We start from the raw sequence: 23313 nt of genomic DNA on the forward strand, positions 1-23313 counted from the left end.
CGATCAATGATCTCACTTACAATTCTTTGGGAATCACACAAATCTAATGAAAAAAAAAAGAATTAATTTTATTTATTTTTCCGCCCTCCTCAATAAAATTGCCTTATAAAAACTCGCGAAACAAGGAATAAAAAAAGTCTGGCCTAAAATAAAATAAAATAAAATAAAATAATAAAAAAAAAATAAAACATATTTTGAAAAAAAATTAGAGCCCCAACTAGGATCGTATTTTAATCAGATTGATATCTAGATATATATTTAAATCCACGCGGTATTGCGTCATATTACTGATAGATATATATATTATTTGATACACAATTTAGTATTAATGAAAACATACAGAAATTAGTAGTAAAGTAAACTATTCAAAACAAACACAAAACAGACGAAAATAAAGCTACATGTATGTGGTAGTTATCATGAGGGTCATATCTTGTTCACAAAAGATTAGGCAATGTGACGTGACGAATGTCTGCATTTGAATGAATGCGTTTGAACACACATGAATTTGTATAATGAAACGGCTGACATATCTACCACAATGTGGAGATATTACATTTGTTTATGTAATCCAAGTGTTGCAATTATTCAAAGAAATCACATTTAAATTAGAAAAACATACTGCATTCATGTTTAAAAAATCCCCAAAGTAGGCTTCTATTTTTATGCTTGTACGCTCATTCTTTTTTTTTTTCATTTATTTTTCCTCACTTGTCTCCGACTGTTTTCTCTGCCTCACTGCCGAAAAATGGACTGGGGTAGTTATTTGCGTGTGCAACAAATACAGTAGTATTCCTTACATTTATGTTCGTTTGCGATAATATATACCGGTATTTGTAATTTTGTTATGCTTACATATATATTTGTAAACTTGAATATCATATCTTTTGTAAACATTTTTATACATTTTTTTTTTAGATTTCCGTGCATAGACAGACCGAATACATTTGGGAATCCATTCTCGATTGTTGAATGATTCCTCAAGTAAAAAAAAAAATTGTGATTGTTTCTTCGTTTGTAATACGGAAACAGTTGGATGTTCGAGTGACGTGAAAGTTTGCAGTGCCAACACATGTACTCAAAAATACGATTACCCCGAAAGCGCATGCGCAGCGAATCCCAAAGCCTAAAAATAACGCTCGGTAAAAAATGCTAATGACCTTTGACGTCACACGCAGCTTGCCTGGGACAGATTACCACCGCCTGGTTAATAATTTGTAAGATTCTCTTGGAAGAAAATAGTTCTTTATACGCCTTACCAAATTCATAAAACTGCGTTATGTTATTATATTTGTTCGAGATTTATACATGCATGTCACAGAACTAGGTTTTGTTCATATTAGAAACAGCAAAAACGTGTAATAGAAAGTTGCGGAGTAATATATTGTTTGTAGCTTCTGAAGAGGCCTATCCAAAATGGCGACTGTTGTTGTAGGTTGAATGTTCGTGGTTGATATTTTCCGAAGAAATAATTGTGAAATACTGCCGAATTATGAAACGTCAACAGGATAGACACTCGCACTCAAAACACAAGAGATCCAAAGTGACACCAGATATGCGCGATAGACGTTCAAGAGATCGTATCAGCCAGGAGAGCGATCACGAAAGGCGTGAAGGTAGGAGTAAAGCGAGTCGTGGTAGCCACGGGAAAAATGAAAAGAGGGAAAAACGTGACCGATTTCGTAACGACAGAGATGTTGGCAGAGATGCCTTTGATCGTGACCGTGATAGTGGATATGTGGAACGCATGAATGCTAAACAGGAATATCGAACCCTGAAAGTGTCAAATTTCAGTGTGCATGTTTCTGATATGGCGATCAAAGACGCCTTGTATCATGAATTCAAAAAATTCGGTGAAGTCAATGTGCGTCTGACTTACACTGCCGGAGACGAGAGGGTGGCTTATGTGAATTTTAGGGTTACCGACGGTGCCCGCGAGGCACGACGCGCTAAAACCGGAAGGCTTGTGTTGTTCGATCGCACTGTTGATATCACACCTGTGTATTTGCCCCATGATCATGGCCCTATAAAACAAAGGAGTTTAAGTCCAGATAATTCAAGTTATGCCAATCGTAATACGTCCCCTCCAAGGAGGATGCATGTCAGGCATGGAAGCTTGCCTCGAGAAGTGACTCCTCGTGAACGCAATTATACTGCCTATGATAATAACCGACAACAGCGCAACTATGGAAACTCGAATGATTTCTTCACACCACGTGAACAACATATGCTGCCGGAAGATGACCAAAGAGCTACACGCACACTGTTTGTTGGAAATCTTGAAGCCGCTGTTGCGGAGAGTGAGCTTCGTCGTGTGTTTGACCGTTTTGGTATTGTGGAAGATGTTGATGTTAAACGTCCCATGCGAGGTCAGGGTAATGCATATGCTTTTGTGAAATTTTTGAATTTAGATATGGCACATAAAGCCAAAGTTGCTATGTCAGGCCAGTATTTGGGAAGGAATATTTGTAAAATAGGCTATGGAAAACCTGTTCCAACAACTCGTCTTTGGGTCGGAGGCCTTGGTCCTTGGACCTCTCTTGCTGTTCTTGAACGAGAATTTGACCGATTTGGTGCCATACGGAAAATTGATTACATCAAAGGTGATAATCATGCCTACATTTCGTACGATTCTTTGGATGCTTCACAAGCTGCCTGTTCTCAAATGCGAGGCTTCCCATTGGGAGGACCAGATAGACGTCTGCGTGTTGATTTTGCTGATCCTGAATCAATTGTTAAAGCATATCCAGTACCTCATCAATATTCTCCACCGCACCCACGACATGATAATATTGTGCCAGACCCATATCGCCGAAATCCTGAACGTGGAATGACACCACCCCTTTATAGAGATGGAGAATTGGACCATTGGGGTGCAGTTAACGCTGGTGGTTATAGTTTGCCGCCTCCACCACCTCTCCCACCACGCAGGGACGAATGGCCTATTGAGCGTGATCATGGTGGTATGGGACGTCATGGTGAACCTGATTGGGACCGTGGTCGTCGTATGAACGACATTCCTCCAAGCAGGGCTCGCGATATGGGGCCAATCGATAGACGCAAACGTGCTATGTCACCGATTGGTAGGAATAGTTCTCCAGGAAGGATTAGGGACCAGCGTAAATTACGATCGCCAATTCATGAACGAGACTTCTCTCCTGAAAAATTTCGTGATTCCAGACATATTTCTCCATCCAGACTGACAACTAATAAACGTGATATTTCACCAAAAGACATGCGAACAAAGCGTCACCGTTCAAGCAGTAGTGACGGATGGAGTAAATCTGACAGATTTGAGGAAGACTCTAAAATGATTGATAAAGTGGGAAAATATCGCTTGAAGCACGACAAAAAGGGACGGAACCGAGACAAAGTGGAGGAAGTTGACAACTTGAATGACCTTGCAGGTTGTTTTCCTGTAGCTTGGCATGGATCTGTTGTTTTGAAAAACAGTGCATTTGCTACAAGGATGCATCTGATTGGTGGAGATCCCAGTGTTGTTGATACTTTATTGTGTGATTCATCGTCAAGTGATTCTCCTGTATTGCGTATAACGCAACGTTTACGCTTGGACCAGCCAAAATTAGAGGAAGTGACTCGTCGAATTTCGTCAGCTGGTTCCACCGGATACTGCCTTCTCCTTGCTTTGAGTGGATCACAACAGAACGTGGAAGAACCGAATCAGACACAGATGAGACCACTGCGGAATTTAGTATCTTATCTGCAACAAAAACAAGCTGCTGGTGTAATAAGCCTGCCTTCTACCGGAATAAACAAGGATAAAGAACGCGAGATTGGTGTGTTACATGCTTTCCCACCTTGTGAATTCTCACATAAATACTTGTTGCGTGTGGCACCTTCCTTAGGAGAGGATCCGTCAAAGGAAGATCATTTAGTTGTGATTATTGTGCGTGGTGCTGCATAAATTGATCATTAGATTCTGCAAGTTTGATCAACTTTTGATTGTAGAAATTATGTTTAGAAGCTCCTGTTGTGCTTCAAAGTAAACGCTTATTAGTGGATCGGATCCAGTCTACTCGCTGTTTGTGTAGTATTTTGCCTTGTGTATTGAAAACTCTGAATGATGACACTTCTTCGGTTTGAAAATTATTTCATTCGGTGTTCTTATTTTAAACCCTGTGGAATTTGTGTGCCACAAGGAAATAGATTTTTTCTGTGTGTCTTCGTTGATTCCAATGCTTGTTGAACTGCGTCTCGTCGTTTTGTAATTTCTCCGGAGTCAGTGTGTGTAGCTCGGTTTGCAAATCAGATTCTCTTTCATCAGTTGAAACCAGATAATGCAATTTCATCTGCATTTGGAAATGTGTGCTTAGGAAATACCAAGGAACGCTGTGAAATTATTGTGTTTGTTTGCCATAAAGGAACTGAAAGAAAATTGTTTTGTGCATTCGTTATTTGTGCTGCTGCAGTATTTCTGAAACCCACTCGTGTGTGCTCTTGTGGTCTCCTAAAACGTCCTGAAGAGTTGAAGTCTTCTGCTTTAATACCCACATGTGTGCTGCTGTTACATCTGTCTACGAAATGCTGATGATGTGTGTTCATCGCAATTATCTGCCTGTGTACATCATGTTTCTGTTATGTTACTACGAACAATCGCCATGAATCTCCTGAAATTGTGAACCTACGAACTGTCAATGTGTGTTTTTGTTCGGCTAGCTGCAGTGATCCTATAGACTCTGTGTGTGGACTTGTTCGCGAAAAAAATAAAATTCACATAATGCCAATCCCTTCTCCCTCCTATTGTAGTAAGTAAGTAAGTTATTGAAACAATCATATCACCTAGAATTATACAACAGTCTGTACCTGTATTTGTCACCCTGCTGCCCTCAATTGGATGGTCAACAGAATGTGTTGGATGTTATAATTTTCTACAGCTTCATTCAGTTGAAGTGAATCTGCTTACTGGATATTGTGTACAGTTTATGGAACACTTATCAAGAGAAGTTATTGAAGACTGAACTGCTCAGCTGATGTGGAACACTTTGCAAAACATTAACTTTTGTTAAATCATTTCCCAAAATACAGACACTAAAAATTAGTTGTCATTTTTTTATTTATATTTGGCTGTTTCAACTAACCTTCCATATAGTAAACTACTGATAATGTTGTCCTTAGAAGGAGGAAGGTGAGAAATCAACCACCTATCCTCAGTATTTTTCTGCCTTGATGTGTAAAATAATTCAGCAGTCGAAATGACCACCTACTAACAACAAGTCCAACTTGTTACAATACAAATGTAGTAAGGACAACACTGTTTTAAACTGTAATAGTAGTGTAGATTGCCTAATTTTCACTTGAAATATACAGTGAATTTAAGGCCATCTACATTTTACATGTGTTTGGATGGCTCATAGCAGTGACACAACTGTCTGGCTATTACTGACAATCGATGGTTTGAAAGATATCAAAGGATCCTAAGGAGCAGATATACTGGTACATTTTATTATATCTTTGCTGAGGAAATTCATTATTTCAACTGATTTTTCAGGTTGGCCTTTTTTTTACTTCAAAGGCTGTTTCCCCAAGCACAGGCACTTGAATCATAAGGTATGCTGTCTGAAAATAACAATCCTATAATAGTATAGGATTTTTTTGGGACAGTCATACCATATGATTTGATTGCCTGTTGCCCAAATTACAGTAATTCAAACTTAAGTATATTACCCTGAGTTTCTACATTCTCATTGCTGATGTGTTCTGTTATAACACTTGTTGAGTTGATATTTGAAGACTACAACTATCCATTATCATGCTGCAATTGATCTTCTACTTGTCTGAGTTCTGTTGATACACGCTGACTGGCACAACAATTTGGCAAGTGTTAACCTGGTGGCCTACTGACCAACATTGTGAACTTTCATACTAGGCAATCATTATTATACTCATTATATGCAAACCAGTTAATCATTTGTGGAAAACGTTGGAGAGTCTAACAGCTAATTTTCTGTTATTTATTTCTCTCTCCTTGTTTACTATTCTGTGCAATTTCCATATTATTAGTGGAGATGGGCCCGCGGTTAACGTTGTGTAGTGACTTAGCTGGACAAAGGGGATCAATTTTGCAGTATGACATTGCTAGTGCACAGGTGTATTCTACAATAGACATCTACCGGTAATTCAGAATTTAAAAAGTTTAAGATCTTTCGTGACTTGTGGAAATTCGTCACTGCAAGAGTTACAGCCAGTGCTGAAATAAACTGATCATGAAATCTTCCCATCAATTTCTTTTGAAACATTTTCAGTAGCCTTTATTTTGACATCAGCATTTTTAATCCCAACAGCACATTGCTTCTGGACACAAACATTTCTACTTTGTCATTTTATCCACATGTTCATTTCGTATCAAATTAAACACCCCCATTTAAATTACTTTCGATATGCACATTTTTAAGGTTTAATGCAAAAGTCGTAAAAAACATTGCTAGGAATGTTCCCAGGGATATTGCCATGTTTCAAGGAAAATTAATTGTGCTTTTCATGATCAGTTTATCTTTGCACTCGCTGTAAAGCAGGGTTTGTAGTATTTGCATTAACCAATATATTTTTTAGGAAATATTTTGTTCCCTCGTAAAAGACTTTGAGGTGGAAGCCTACTCATAATTCTTAGAATTGGGGAAAAAATCATTGTTTCCATAGAACACAATAAACAAATTATTTAATTTATTTTCATCTATTTCTAGAAACAAGTACCCTGCTTTGGTGTTCAAAAAATAAAAAATTCAAAACCTAATAACTAATACAATTTTTTCAAAAAATAGTACGGTGATTTCTCTCTACTGTGAACAACAAAGCAACCCAATCAACATTACCGGCATTGCAATATAGCTCACAGTTTTGTGAAACAATAGCAATATTGATGCAACTGTTTATATTAAATAGAATGCTCACATCAATATTGCTACCTTGTTAGCAAAGCACTGAGCTGTAATGCAAAACTACTGCTTATGTTGCTTTTTCGCTCACAGTAATACATGTATCGTCATGAATGTTCATTGCGGACGAATTCTGTTTATTATCGAGTAGGCTAACATTATGGTTGAAAATCACTGATGGACACACTGGACACGGTATTCTTACTCAGAATCATAAGCATTTACAAAGAATTTATTTTTTCTTTGTGTATAATGCAAAATGTGTATAATTTTTAATTTGCCATGAATTGTATATACTCCTGGTACTAAGAATGTTAATTAGTTGTCAAAACTCACTAATACCTTGTAATCCCTGTAATGGAACAACAGTTATCTCTGATCTGGTGGTTGATGCCACTTTTTTTGGTCAATATTAATTGAACACATTGTGATACCAGAAACATTTGAAGCTTTTTTAATTTTTGTGCCAAAAATAATATTTTCACAAGTGAATCACAAGTTCTTGTGCATTGTCAAATTAGAAAAATGTTGTAAAAAGAAGGTACATTGTACCATAACCACATAATCCAGAAATTGCATATATATAATATGCTAGATCATTGAAGTATGTCTATATCTGACCAAAGACAAATCCATGTCATTTACATTAGCGTATGGGCTTTCAATGGATCAAAAACAATATGGGATAAATTGGATCTTCTGATATCAGTTTTGATAAATTACTTTCCTTATTTCTGGCAAATGGAAATGTTACCACGGTACACTTGAATTGCAATGAATCTGATATTATAGGGTTTCCCATTATACTGTTGTCCAATGTTTCCCGGTCAGCTCGTTTTTAGATCAGATGGATTATTCAGTTTATTTGCTTGAAATAAAATATGCTTGAAACCTCATGGATTTATACAAGATGTAGTTGGGTTTGATTTGTGATTAGAATCACATCTCCAACAGAAGTTCAACGTAAACAAGAAATTGTAATTACTTTAAACAATATCATTAAAATAAAACTCATTTTGAACGCAGACATGCCTCTGTCACGTACCTGAGCACATGCTCTACTAATGGAGCATGTATGGTATGGCAATCAGACCCAACTGCATCTTAGGTTCCTGAAAAACTTTTAAATATTGAATTTGAATTACTTTACTACAGGTACATACGTTTAACATCCTTAATATTAATAAACTATGTTGATGACATTGCCTGAAAGTTGAATTGAACCACTTTTCAGCAATTACACATCAACTCTGTTTATTACTTACCAGGTTTATACTGTACATGTATAGGTGGTAGGAAAGTTCCATTTTAATGGCATTATCCTTTGCATTTCAAATATACTAAGCAGTAACTTACTTGTCTTGGTGCACTGACAAAGGCAGTTGCTGTACATATTCATATGCCTTTAGATGAAACTTTTTTTAAAGTGGCATCGATACTGCTAGATTTGAAATGGACATGCAACAAAGCAGTTTGGATAGCAAATTTGGGATTTAGTACACCTAACCCATGGCTATTTTTTAACCATTTGAATTCTTTCTCTTTCTGGTAAATGAAGAAGAGCATTTACAAGGAATTGTTGTCGTCAAGTTTTGAAAAAACAAAATTTTGTGCTCTTCTTGAAAAGAATATTGCTTTCTGAGTAAACAGCTTGGTTTTTATTTCTGTTACACGTTTGGCTGAAAGACTTCATCTTTCTTGTGTGGTATGAAGAGTTTCAAATATACACTGCAACCTGTCTTAAAGCAAATGCCAATGGGACAGTTCGTTTATACAGGTAAATGTGTTCATTTACTAAAAAGATTGTTTGATTTTTGGAAATTAGGACAGGTTTCACTGTATAACATATTTGAAAGAGGAAGTATCCAAAATGTAATGCTGAAATGTACAAGCTTTGGAATCATAGAAAAATCCTTTTTTTTATTAAGAAACCTATTATTGTGATGTAATGTATATTTTCCCCCTATGATCTCAATTAGAATACGGCATACGTATGCATAACAATGTTGCCATAGAAATGTGATTTCTGAAACAAACTATTTGTTGACAATGTAGGTTGGATATCATAGAATTTTTTTTTGTTCTCCTTCTCTAAGAATTGGAGTGTTATTTTAGAAATGTATTTTTTATGTATAGAAATTCAGGGCTTCACAGCTTATTCTTGCAAAGATACTATATTGATAGTCTTTGCTCTAGGCTTAGAAATGAATTGAATGTCCTCTCCGAAGACCAATTGTCATGCACATGGAGTCCTGAATTTTGACATCGACTGCCAGCTAGCTCTGCATGCAAAAGAAGATTTCCTACAGCACTGTTGAACTCTTTATATATATATAGTGAACGCATATGTAGGGCTTTGTAATAGACTTGGATGCTACTTTACAGAAATTCATGTTGTTGGATTTGCTTTGTAAATCCAGACTCGGAGATATAATTGCATCAATTAATGAATTAAATCATTCACAGTGTCATCATCTCAAAAAAAGTGCTGATCTTGTTGTTGTCATTTCGCAAGGATGTAAATCACAATGATTGTGCTCGACCGTGTATCGCATCGATGCTAATAATGCCCAGTTTATGAGCTGGAAATTTGGATACCAACATTCATCGTCATATTCGAGCCATGGAAATTGTGTCTGTTTGATATATGTTGATGGTACACATCAACTGGTGAATACAGATTTGAATGAACCAAATACTGTCTCCTAATTATCCAAGATTTTGTGGTAAGGAACAGAGAGTACAGTGATAGACATGGTTGTAATTGCGATATTCTTAATGCAAGTTCTCACGATACCACGAACTGCGTGGTACAATAAATTTGTTAGAAAGGACTCCAGTGCTGCTACAGTTTACTGAACAATAATTGTTATCTGTACTCTATTCTACTCCAAGTGCTTTACCCATCATCCTACGCGTGACCCTTGCTATCACTTGTACAAAGCTACGTGCAATCAGAACCAAACGAAAATGATGCTTGCCTATTATTGCCATGAAGATAAGGTTCGACATTGTGAAGACTTCCGTGGATTGTAAGGCTTCACTTAATTGAAAGGGTTAAATATTAATCCCACTAACAGAAAATGAACTGACTTGCACCAGCAGCTTATTGGAATGTTAGTTGTGTATAACGTCTTGTCTTGACAGCCACAAGTTGTCTCAAAAACCAAAAGTGGGTGCGCTTTACTGGACGCACATGTACTGACTTTGAACAGATCAATCTATGCAATTTCAACAATTTAAAAAAAACAAAAATGCTGCCTGTCTGACATATTAGAATGGATTGTAAGATGAAAACATTGTGCATTATTATATATTATACATCTGTCACCGTAACGCCATAAGTTACAGCGTGCCGTAATTTTGCGCTATTTTCATCCTACCATATTAGGAAATGCGAATTCCAAATATGGAATGATTACGCATGTAAGCGTCCTTTAATAATAAAAACAAACATGGCTGCCACCAGGGTTTGACCGGACTCCACACAAAGAAGATTCTATTCCAAATATTTTGGATTTCGGCATTCCCATGATGTATCGTTGGAAGGAAAAGATAATAATAATGTTACGAGGATACCTCAAAGTATGCACTCAGACAGTACACAGTCGTAATGACTGCTGCACGTCGGTCGATACTCTCGCTGTACTGTCTTCATGCATACTTTGAGGTATCCTCGTAATAACTTCATATAATAGTCATAATTCATAGTCTGATAGGTTGCTATGAAAATCGCATGCACATAATGCTATGCTTCTGGGCCCAGGCTTAATTATAGAAAAATCATAAAAAAATGTCACTAACAAAAATTGCAATCATTCGACATGTTATATACAGAAAATTACTGAAAAATTTGTTAAACAAATTTGTCATCTTTGGTATTACTGGGCGAATTTTAAAAACAAAATGGTGATTTTTAATCTTTGTGTCAAACACAAACTGATATTGTAAATAAATATTGATGTCTTAGTGGTAATTAATACCATAGGACATGAGAATTTTTATTACAAAATTTGCAACCAGTGATGTTTAAATGGATTGCGAAACATAATGTGTCTTATCGTGTCTTGCTTTTGAGTGTATACACGTTGCGCAAACATGAGTATATATAGACTCGCACATCTTTGGATACATGTGCTAGTTCAGTTTTAACAATCTGATTTACTAATATGTGCTAAAATGCATCACAATAATTTCTGCCATTTAGGAAACACATCCTGGTCAGGCATGGACATTTTTTTTCAAAGTTTGTGTTTACATTGAATATTATGGGTTTTTGATGCACATAATTTTTCTTGCAGATCAGATTAAAATGGCCGACTGATTTTTAGGTTTAGTATTACTGACAGTTTTTGCTGTTCCAGAGAAATATCATTTGCATGCCCTTGACTGATAAGATTTAAACTTCACACCCATGTATTTAATTCAGAACTAGTGAATGATGGCTATTTTGAGGTTAAATAAGGCATCTGACTGGATCTCGGTTGTGCCAGGACAGATTTTGTGTAGTATTGATACACGTAATTTTGTTTTTCAGATCAGACTGGTGACCATTTTTTTTTGAATGAATGCTGTTCAAGAGCTGTATGCCATGCCCGATTGAATGCAATCAAGTTTATAGATACAAGTTTATACTACATAGATCATGTTATATTACTTAACATGTATCAAATTCCAATTTAAAAAAAGCAGACTTTAGTTTACGGTTACTGGACGGGGCATGGTGTTGTGTATATATGCAGTGTTTACCTGAAATTTAATTCAAGCTGCACGTGATTTTGAATGCAGCATGATACATGTATGTGAAGTATTTTTAATACACTCCCCATTCATTCATTTTGAACTACATATATTGAAAACCAAAAATTCACCATTTCTAATATGTGTAGATACTCTAATAGAAGCATCATCCCCTCTGTTGGATTGTAGCTTCTAATGTAAATTTTACAGTACAGTGCTTTTGTACTGACATCTATAAATCTGCAGAAACTTCAGTACAGATCAGCTCCAACAAAACTATCGGTATTATCCCAGAACTCCCATTTAGCAAGTTGTGACCATTAGAAACTGGGAATAAAAAAACAAAACTTGATAATTCATCATCCCATTCAAATCAATCTTGCCAGCAGTTATTTGTGAAACCACATCCTTCTACATTAGACAGTGTTGAAACATCCTTATAAACCCCAAAAAAGAAAAAAACAAATATATAAATTTACTTTAAATCATATTTTATTAGTTCCTTGTCAGAAAAGAAAATATTTCTACAAAAATATTTTGAGCCTTTTATAGCTGTAAAAAAAATGTGCTCCATAGCATTTGCAATGTTGTACCGTGTAAGCACTGAGACAACTGGTGTCATTGAAAAAAGGGAAAATCATATACAATTCAAAGGAAACTTGGAAAGACTCCCGTGTGCTGAGGGTATTGGAAACATGAAATATTTAAAAATTGATTTCAAATTTATGATTATTAAAAAAAGAAGCTACAGCTCTGAGATGCACAATGTGGAAGCAATAGAATTTTGTGTGACAATGTATTTTACATGCGTTGTGTACATCGCTATAGATCCTTTATCAAGCAGGATGCCATGTGGTGACTAATACCCTTTGTCTAAGTAGGTTATAACAGAAAGAAAACTAATGATTGCACGTTTGTGTCTCGTGGAGTATCCTCGATCACCTATGTTCTAAGCTTCACTTAAATATTGCTATGCTAAGTGGTACTTGATTAATATATACAAATTAAAGCAATTAATATGCACAGATTCCATTCCCAAACTAAAACATGCGGATTACCCAGATCACACATTTACCCAAGTTTCATTGAAATCTGACGAGTGGTTCTTGAGATATGTGGAACAACTTAAAATTGGCTGATTTATTTGTAGACTTCAAACATATATAGGTATTTGCATTATCCAAAAGCTTGTTTGAACAAAGTTTGATTGAAACAGAGTCAATAGTTCTTGTGTTATCAGTGGAACAGAAAAGCAGGAAGGCATACATACACACATAAAAATACAGACAGACAAAGTAACCATTGAATGCTTCACACACAAGTAAAAACATTGTACCATATTTGATTCCCAGAAATGTTATATGCAAAAGCATTATATATATTATTATGAATATTGTAAATATACATTGTAAAATTATGGAATTTCTGTGGTTTGAATTCAGCATTGACTACTGCATATATATATATATATACTGGGACTGCAATCATGCAATTTGAATAAAATTTGATCTTGCACACAATGGTAGGTGGATGGAAGCAAGATTTCCTGAATGGTTTCATACTTCTAAATAACTAATACAATTTTCTGATTACTATTGGTTGATAGTTACCAAATACTTTAATGTAAGTGACTATAAGGCAGCTGTTCAATGACGCAGCATGGCTCTCACCTGAAGTGCAGAAAAAATTGCTGAAACGTATCTACTACTATTTTACATTAGAAATAATAGTTTTTGTTTGTATCAAAATATATTTAAATGATTTGTACAGGTTTATTTGACAAGCTGAATAGATGTGCGGAGAATACCATTTTTATGGATCTTGGAAAATAACTGGGTATATAAAATGGCTTGCATTGTATTTATAAGCACATTTTTTGTTTACCATATTGCATGAATTATGCATGGCTGACCTACTCCTTTTTACAATGTTGTCCATATTAAAGTGGGAGGGTCGTCACCTGCGCACGCACAGGAATTGAGTTCCAAGTGATGATAATTGCTAAAAACGCAAAGGCCCATGGGTAGACTCTTGTTTGTAAACAATGACACTCTGCGGCCATCTGACGCATGCGCAGGTGATGACTCCCTGGTTAATTAAACAGTTTACAATATTTTATCTTACTTTGAAAAGCAGACAAAAATGTGGTCACAGTGATGAAACAAGAATACGTTTGAGAATATGCAACTGTTGTCACAAATATAGTATGCGGAGGGAAGAGGCAGTTAAAAATCAACAGCCACTTTTCAGATGGAAGACACAAATATAGTATGCGGAGGGAAGAGGCAGTTAAAAATCAACAGCCACTTTTCAGATGGAAGACACAAATATACAGCTGAAAATAAAAATGCAAGTATCTTACAAATACATTAATCTTTTCACCACCAGTTCCATCTTTTCATCACAAATTCACAAAATAGTCCCGTTTATAGTCTGCACTTTCCTTCAGAAGTTTGGGGCAAAAATAGCCAATTTTTTTGGGTAAAAACTGAAAATTGGCTCAAATGTTGTTTGTTGGCTCTAAAATTAGAGTTCATTTCCAGAAATATTGAAGAATATTAAAAAAAAAGTACAGAAAAAGTTAGGACGAGAAAGTCTGGTGGTGAAAAGGTTATAAAAGCAGATAATTATTTAGATGAGCATATGTGGAAGACTTGTTATAATATCCACAATTTTGGAAATATTCAGCATATGTACAACATTTAACTGGCAGTCAGTTGAGAAAAAGAAGAAAACAAAACACCACTAAAAATGTCCTCTCCCATTGCAGTAAGTTATGAGTTATATAGCTTTCAAACAAAATATTGCATACATTCCTATTTACAAGTAAGCTGTTAAGTAAAATTAAATCACCATATTTACAAACTCTTTAGAAATTTGAATAGTACAGTGTACCAAAACACACAACCCTATTCAGAAAGTTTTGTCAAAAACACAGCTGAAGACCAATTGTGCCGTGTTTTTTTTCACCGACTCAAAGTAAAGAAACTGAATTATGACAACTAAATAAAATTCCATGTCAGGAAAGATTAAATATTTGACTACAATTATTATACTACTATTCCCCATGTAAATGCAAAATCACAATTTTATTAAAAATGAAACATTTGTTATAAATTGATACAAATTGAAACACAGTAACATCATTGTTTTGATTGACTGCTACTGTCCATGTAACTGACACGTCTTTGACAGCATGTGCGAATATTACACTACTGTAATATAATTCATTTTATTATAGATGCTTACTGGAAATCAATCGTTACACTTTTCTTTATTTACCATCTATCTTTGTGTCAAGTTGAGGGTGACTGTTCTGTTGGCGTTGGCGGCACTGGTCGCCTGTTGAATGACTGACTGGAAATGGTTTGTGGTGTAGTAGGAGAAGAATACCCATGAACAGTTGTTTGTCTTGTAACTGGTTTCATGCCAGGACTAACCAAAGGTTTAGGTGGTAGGGGAGGTGGTGATACTGATCGGGATCTGTCTCTCTGTGAATAAAAACAAATGCAAATAAAGTCCCTGTCATGCAATAGTAAACAAAAAACAAAACAAAAATGAAACATGTCAGCCATTTTGAATCAGGACCTGATTTATTTGATTTTGTTGGCTTTAAAATAGATACCATTTGACCATCTTCAATTGGACTGCGAAACAAATGTACATGGATACACATGACCTGAAGTAAGTGTGAAGTTTTAACATGATTGGGACAGACATATTAAAAATATGCATTTCTGAATACATAATGACTAGCAGACGGCCATTTTGAATCAGATCTCCAAAAACAAAAAGTCACATAATGTCTAACATAGGTACCAAGTTTGATTGAAATCCAATCCATCTGATTCCAGATTAGAAAAAAGGTTTAAAATTTGATGTCTTTTTTTATTTTTACCATTTGGTCATCCTTGATTTGTAGAACAAACTATCATGCTGTTTGAAAAATCGGATCATTGACAAGACATATATTTGAATTTTTGTCAAAATTTGATTGTGATATTTCATTCCAATATGGCAAACATTTTTCAAGCATTGAATAAGATTGCATAATAATTCTAGAAAAAAAAATAACAACACCCATTTCAAATAGATTATTAGCAAGACTTGTATGCTAATTTTATTGTTGCAAAAATGCTTGTTTGTGATATTTCATTTTAATATGGCGAACAATTTTCAATTCACATCATGTGATGCCGTATCAGGACAAACTAACTGGGAAGCTTCAGATGGCCTTCTTGTGATGCATACAATAAAAAAAAAAGTTTAGTAGTACTGGTATGTGATGTCAAACTATTAAAGTGATGTGCATTTAGTATCTCTTCAGTCATATGTCGCACTGTGGAGATACTGCATGTGATAAAGTTTTATACACCTACAGCCAAAACAAGTAAACATATATTGTCTGAAAGTCTGAAGCATACCTGTTTTATTGGAACATCTGGCGGTCTAACTTCTTCTTTAAATGATTTACTAATGCTGAGAGGTCGAGCATCTAAAAGAATGAAAACATACATCAACATTGCTGTTAAGCTGCTCATCGCCAACTACGGTAATTTGATATACTAGTATTTACAAATACTTTAGAATATCTTTCTCTTAATTCACCAAACAGCCTGCAAGACACTTCAGTGTTTATTCTTTATCCTTGTTTCTATAGTAACATGGATCCTGGATGCATTGTTGTAAATCACTGAAGATCATTAAAAATTAATTACTGTGACCCATTTAAAAACTCCACCAGAGAAAATTTTTTTGCAAATTTCGCAGGTCAGTTGAAATTGAGAAATTTTGTAGCAGTCAAAATTGTTATAGGATTATATGACACTGAGTGGCAGTGACTTTTACAAAACTTTGTCTTCATGAATGTCATAAAATTATGAACATTTTTGGTTTACAGTATTCAAATAGTAGTAGAATGATCTTTTGCCAAAAAGGGAATTTTCTTGTCCCAGAAATGAGAGTCACTACATTTGCATCTAATTTGAATAATACCTACCTGCATGTGTTCTGATTGGCCTTGGAGGGCAACATTTGCATCTAATTTGAATAGTACCTACCTGCATGCGTTGTGATTGGTCTTGGAGGGCAACATTTGCATCTAATTTGATTAATACCTACATGCATGTGTTGTGATTGGCCTTGGAGGGCAACATTTGCATCTAATTTGAATAGTACCTAACTGCATGTGTTGTGATTGGTCTTGGAGGGCAACATTTGCATCTAATTTGAATAATACGTACCTGCATGTGTTGTGATTGGCCTTGGAGGGCAACATTTGCATCTAATTTGAATAGTACCTACCTGCATGTGTTGTGATTGGTCTTGGAGGGCAACATTTGCATCTAATTTGAATAATACCTACCTGCATGTGTTGTAATTGGTCTTGGAGGGCAACATTTGCATCTAATTTGAATAGTACCTACCTGCATGTATTGTGATTGGTCTTGGAGAGCAACATTTGCATCTAATTTGAATAGTACCTACCTGCATGTGTTGTGATTGGTCATGGAGGGCAACATTTGCATCTAATTTGAATAATACCTACCTGCATGTATTGTGATTGGTCTTGGAGGGCAACATTTGCATCTAATTTGAATAGTACCTACCTGCATGTTTTGTGATTGGTCTTGGAGGGCAGCATTTGCATCTACTTTTGAATAGTACCTACCTGCATGTGTTGTGATTGGTCTTGGAGGGCAACATTTGCATCTAATTTGAATAGTACCTACCTGCATGTGTTGTGATTGGTCTTGGAGGGCAACATTTGCATCTAATTTGAATAGTACCTACCTGCATGTGTTGTGATTGGTCTTGGAGGGCAACATTTGCATCTAATTTGAATAGTACCTACCTGCATGTGTTGTGATTGGTCTTGGAGGGCAACATTTGCATCTAATTTGAATAGTACCTACCTGCATGTGTTGTGATTGGTCTTGGAGGGCAACATTTGCATCTAATTTGAATAGTACCTACCTGCATGTGTTGTGATTGTCTTGGAGGGCAACATTTGCATCTAATTTGAATAGTACCTACCTGCATGTGTTGTGATTGTCTTGGAGGGCAACATTTGCATCTAATTTGAATAGTACCTACCTGCATGTGTTGTGATTGGTCTTGGAGGGCAACATTTGCATCTAATTTGAATAGTACCTACCTGCATGTGTTGTGATTGTCTTGGAGGGCAACATTTGCATCTAATTTGAATAGTACCTACCTGCATGTGTTGTGATTGTCTTGGAGGGCAACATTTGCATCTAATTTGAATAGTACCTACCTGCATGTGTTGTGATTGTCTTGGAGGGCAACATTTGCATCTAATTTGAATAGTACCTACCTGCATGTGTTGTGATTGGTCTTGGAGGGCAACATTTGCATCTAATTTGAATAGTACCTACCTGCATGTGTTGTGATTGTCTTGGAGGGCAACATTTGCATCTAATTTGAATAGTACCTACCTGCATGTGTTGTGCTTGGTCTTGGAGGTATCTGTGGTGGTTTACTATTTGAACCTGTTGACACTCCTGCCCAGCTATTGCGAACATTAATTGTTCTTACGTGTTCTGGTGGTGACTTCATGTCATTGTCAAAACTTTGACTAAATACAGCTGTAAAATTAATTTGAAATTGATTTTAATTCAAGATGATTTTGCATGTTTGGGTCAAATGAATGATTATATGTTTTTAGCTCCGCTGTCGACTTTGTCGAGCGGAGCTTATCATATGAGTGATTGTCCGTCGTCCTCGTCCATCGTCGTCGTCCATCGTCGTCCGTGTCAATGTTTTACTTTTTAGCTCCGCTGTCGACTTTGTCGAGCGGAGCTTATCATATGAGTGATTGTCCGTCGTCGTCGTCCGTCGTCGTCGTCCGTCGTCCATCGTCCGTGTCAATGTTTTACTTTTTCGACTTCTCCTTGAAAACTACAAGCCTGAATGCTTTGATACTTGGTGTATATGTACCTTGGGTAGACCTCTCTCAGATTTGTTCATTTCATGATGATATCTTCAATTCTCTAATTTTGGTGAATATTGTTGTCATTTTTAGTAAAAAGTGATATTTTCGACTTCTTGTTGAAAACCGCAAGTGCAATTGCTTTGATATTACATATATAGGTACTACATGTGGACCTCTCTCAGATTTGTTCATTTTGTAATGATATCTTTAATTCTCTAATTTTGGTGAATATTTTTGTCATTTTTGGTAAAAAGTGATATTTTCGACTTCTTGTTGAAAACCGCAAGTCCAATTGCTTTGATATTACATATATAGGTACTACATGTCGACCTCTCTCAGATTTGTTCATTTTGTAATGATATCTTCAATTCTCTAATTTTGGTGAATATTTTTGTAATTTTTGGTAAAAAGTGATATTTTCGACTTCTTGTTGAAAACCGCAAGTCCAATTGCTTTGATATTACATATATAGGTACTACATGTGGACCTCTCTCAGATTTGTTCATTTTGTAATGATATCTTTTATTCTCTAATTTTGGTGAATATTTTTGTAATTTTTGGTAAAAAGTGATATTTTCGACTTCTTGTTGAAAACCGCAAGTCCAATTGCTTTGATATTACGTATATAGGTACTACATGTCGACCTCTCTCAGATTTGTTCATTTTGTAATGATATCTTTAATTCTCTAATTTTGGTGAATATTTTTGTAATTTTTGGTAAAAAGTGATATTTTCGACTTCTTGTTGAAAACCGCAAGTCCAATTGCTTTGATATTACATATATAGGTACTACATGTGGACCTCTCTCAGATTTGTTCATTTTGTAATGATATCTTTAATTCTCTAATTTCGGTGAATATTTTTGTACTTTTTGGTAAAAAGTGATATTTTCGACTTCTTGTTGAAAACCGCAAGTCCAATTGCTTTGATATTACATATATAGGTACTACATGTGGACCTCTCTCAGATTTGTTCATTTCATAATGATATCTTTAATTCTCTAATTTTGATGAATATTTTTGTAATTTTTGGTAAAAAGTGATATTTTCGACTTCTTGTTGAAAACCGCAAATCCAATTGCTTTGATATATTATACATATAGGTACTACATGTGGACCTCTCTCAGATTTGTTCATTTTCTAATGATATCTTCTGTTCTTTAATTGCCATGTGCATTGCTAACAGCGGAGCTATCTCAGCCGACAGGCTGCTTGTTCGACTTCTTCTTGAAAACTACAAGCCTAAATGCTTTGATACTTGGTGTATATGTACCTTGGGTAGACCTCTCTTAGGTTTGTTCATTTCATGTTGATATCTTTAATTCTCTAATTTTGGTGAATATTTTTGTCATTTTTGGTAAAAACTGATATTTTCGACTTCTTGTTAAAAACCGCAAGTGCAATTGCTTTGATATTACATCTATAGGTACTACATGTGGACCTCTCTCAGATTTGTTAATTTTGTAATGATATCTTTAATTCTTTAATTTTGGTGAATATTTTTGTCATTTTTGGTAAAAACTGATATTTTCGACTTCTTGTTAAAAACCGCAAGTCCAATTGCTTTGATACTACATATATAGGTACTACATGTGGACCTCTCTCAGATTTGTTCATTTCGTGATGATATCTTCAATTCTCTAATTTTGGTGAATATTTTTGTCATTTTTGGTAAAAACTGATATTTTCGACTTCTTGTTAAAAACCGCAAGTGCAATTGCTTTGATATTACATATATAGGTACTACATGTGGACCTCTCTCAGATTTGTTCATTTTGTAATGATATCTTTAATTCTCTAATTTTGGTGAATATTTTTGTCATTTTTGGTAAAAACTGATATTTTCGACTTCTTGTTAAAAACCGCAAGTGCAATTGCTTTGATATTACATATATAGGTACATGTGGACCTCTCTCAGATTTGTTCATTTTGTAATGATATCTTTAATTCTCTAATTTTGGTGAATATTTTTGTCATTTTTGGTAAAAACTGATATTTTCGACTTCTTGTTAAAAACCGCAAGTGCAAATGCTTTGATATTACACATATAGGTACTACATGTGGACCTCTCTCAGATTTGTTCATTTTGTAATGATATCTTCAATTCTCTAATTTTGGTGAATATTTTTGTCATTTTTGGTAAAAAGTTATATTTTTGACTTCTTGTTAAAAAACGCAAGTTCGATTGCTTTGATATTACATATATAGGTACTGCATGTGGACCTCTCTCAGATTTGTTCATTTTGTGATGATATCTTCAATTCTCTAATTTTGGTGAATATTTTTGTCATTTTTGGTAAAAAGTGATATTTTCGACTTCTTGTTGAAAACTGTAAGTCCGATTGCTAACAGCGGAGCTATCTCATCCTGTAGGCTGCTTGTCTTGTTCATGCTTTCGTTATTTCAGATTACCCTTTGAGCACCATCGTTTTTCCTAACAAAATTTGAGTTTAACATTTTGCATATTTTTTTGTAATTTGTTTGATAATTTTAGACTAAATGACCTTAATTTTATATTTGCTACAAGTTTTGATCAAAATTTTGGAACAAGCAGCCTGTCGGCTGAGATAGCTCCGCTGTTAGCAATGCACATGGCAATTAAAGAACAGAAGATATCATTAGAAAATGAACAAATCTGAGAGAGGTCCACATGTAGTACCTATATGTATAATATATCAAAGCAATTGGACTTGCGGTTTTCAACAAGAAGTCGAAAATATCACTTTTTACCAAAAATTACAAAAATATTCATCAAAATTAGAGAATTAAAGATATCATTACGAAATGAACAAATCTGAGAGAGGTCCACATGTAGTACCTATATATGTAATATCAAAGCAATTGGACTTGCGGTTTTCAACAAGAAGTCGAAAATATCTTTTTTTACCAAAAATTACAAAAATATTCACCGAAATTAGAGAATTAAAGATATCATTACGAAATGAACAAATCTGAGAGAGGTCGACATGTAGTACCTATATATGTAATATCAAAGCAATTGGACTTGCGGTTTTCAACAAGAAGTCGAAAATATCACTTTTTACCAAAAATTACAAAAATGTTCACCAAAATTAGAGAATTGAAGATATCATTACAAAATGAACAAATATGAGAGAGGTCGACATGTAGTACCTATATATGTAATATCAAAGCAATTGGACTTGCGGTTTTCAACAAGAAGTCGAAAATATCACTTTTTACCAAAAATGACAAAAATATTCACCAAAATTAGAGAATTAAAGATATCATTACAAAATGAACAAATCTGAGAGAGGTCCACATGTAGTACCTATATATGTAATATCAAAGCAATTGCACTTGCGGTTTTCAACAAGAAGTCGAAAATATCACTTTTTACTAAAAATGACAACAATATTCACCAAAATTAGAGAATTGAAGATATCATCATGAAATGAACAAATCTGAGAGAGGTCTACCCAAGGTACATATACACCAAGTATCAAAGCATTCAGGCTTGTAGTTTTCAAGAAGAAGTCGAAAAAGTAAAACATTGACACGGACGACGACGACGGCGGACAATCACTCATATGATAAGCTCCGCTCGACAAAGTCGACAGCGGAGCTAAAAATATGAACAAAATTATGTGGGTTTAAAAATTATGTATGGTGACAAGAGTTGCCAAAAATACAAAAAAAAAATATTTCAGATAACAAATGTGATAAATGTCATAATTAGCATTTTTACACTTATTTGGTTTCCATGGTGAAATTATTTTGAAATTTCGTTATGTGACATGGGATGAAAAAGTAATATATTATTACTGATACAAATCTTAATATTTGAAACATTTCAAACAATTTACATACTTAATTTAGTGATTTTCCGGTACAATAATAGAAGTTCTCTCCATTACTGCATTGCACTTTTAATTTGGCTGAAACTCATTTTGTCTTTTTAAAATCAAAAGAACATAAAGTAACTATCAAGTCCATAATATCAATGAAAGAGACGTGAAATGAGTTACCTTTACCAGGAGGTGTCGTTGGTGATGAACTTCTAATTGTTGGTTCACTCGATAGCCTAGATAACCTACTTGGTCGTTTTGGTACTTTAGGGGGAGATTGAGCACTCATATCCTGTGAAAGGATTAATAAGGAATTTACAAAACAAAACATTAAATATTGATATTTGGAGGTCAATAGTAAGTTTATTGGCCCTGTGCACTGCTAGATGCTTCATCATGCACATGTACAGCCATTGTTTGTCATTCCGTGGCGAGCAGGCTCTGTGGAACCGTGCTGGGCAACACTTTTACCAGCACATTGTCAATTTGGTTTTTCATTTGCGACATTGAAATCTTACCACACAATAGATTTTCATCACAGATAATAGTCACACTACAAACATTCAGAAAAATAAAAATGATATGTTGCATACTCGTCCATTTCTGGACTTCATGACAAAAAAAAATTAACAAACTACATTTGGTAAAACCTTGGATGACATTAGTACTGTCCATACATTGTATCAGTTTTGAGCCTGATAAATTGAGCGGTGTATGCGACGACAATTTCCTTGGAATAATTTTTGGAAAGTTTGAAATAGTTTCCTGATGTTCAATTATGAGAATGCTGGATTCAAATCTATCTTATCATTTGAAAGTGAAATAATATTTTATGCAAATTAACTTTACTACAAAAATACTCGTTGTATGTTTTGAGAAAATTGTGAAAACACAGGAATTGTATGCATTAAATTTTATAA

The 23313-nt window shown here is 34.9% G+C and overlaps 2 protein-coding genes across 4 annotated transcripts in view; one reads left to right on the forward strand and one right to left on the reverse strand.

Moving 5' to 3' along the window:
* The first annotated feature begins 1179 nt into the window (after positions 1–1179).
* LOC100368504 (RNA-binding protein 15-like) lies at positions 1180–9378 on the forward strand. Its single transcript, XM_002742088.4, has one exon. The coding sequence runs from the start codon at positions 1493–1495 to the stop codon at positions 3923–3925; it is 2433 nt and encodes an 810-aa protein (XP_002742134.1). The 5' UTR covers positions 1180–1492; the 3' UTR covers positions 3926–9378.
* Positions 9379–12103: 2725 nt separating this feature from the next.
* The window catches only part of LOC102805534 (dedicator of cytokinesis protein 3-like), a 63619-nt gene continuing 52409 nt past the window's right edge, over positions 12104–23313 (reverse strand). For 2 of the 3 annotated variants that reach the window (XM_085496895.1, XM_085496893.1), the window contains 4 exons: positions 22574–22685; positions 18092–18241; positions 16058–16128; positions 12104–15124 (listed from right to left, as the gene is read on the reverse strand). In XM_085496895.1, the coding sequence (XP_085353021.1) occupies positions 14930–15124; positions 16058–16128; positions 18092–18241; positions 22574–22685 (528 nt within the window). In that variant the 3' untranslated portion in view covers positions 12104–14929. The remainder of the gene's footprint in view (positions 15125–16057; positions 16129–18091; positions 18242–22573; positions 22686–23313) is intronic. The other variant, XM_085496894.1, reaches the window with a different exon arrangement.

This window comes from Saccoglossus kowalevskii, chromosome 3 (assembly GCF_978046115.1).
Source record: "Saccoglossus kowalevskii chromosome 3, keSacKowa6.1, whole genome shotgun sequence".
Lineage (NCBI taxonomy): Eukaryota > Metazoa > Hemichordata > Enteropneusta > Harrimaniidae > Saccoglossus > Saccoglossus kowalevskii.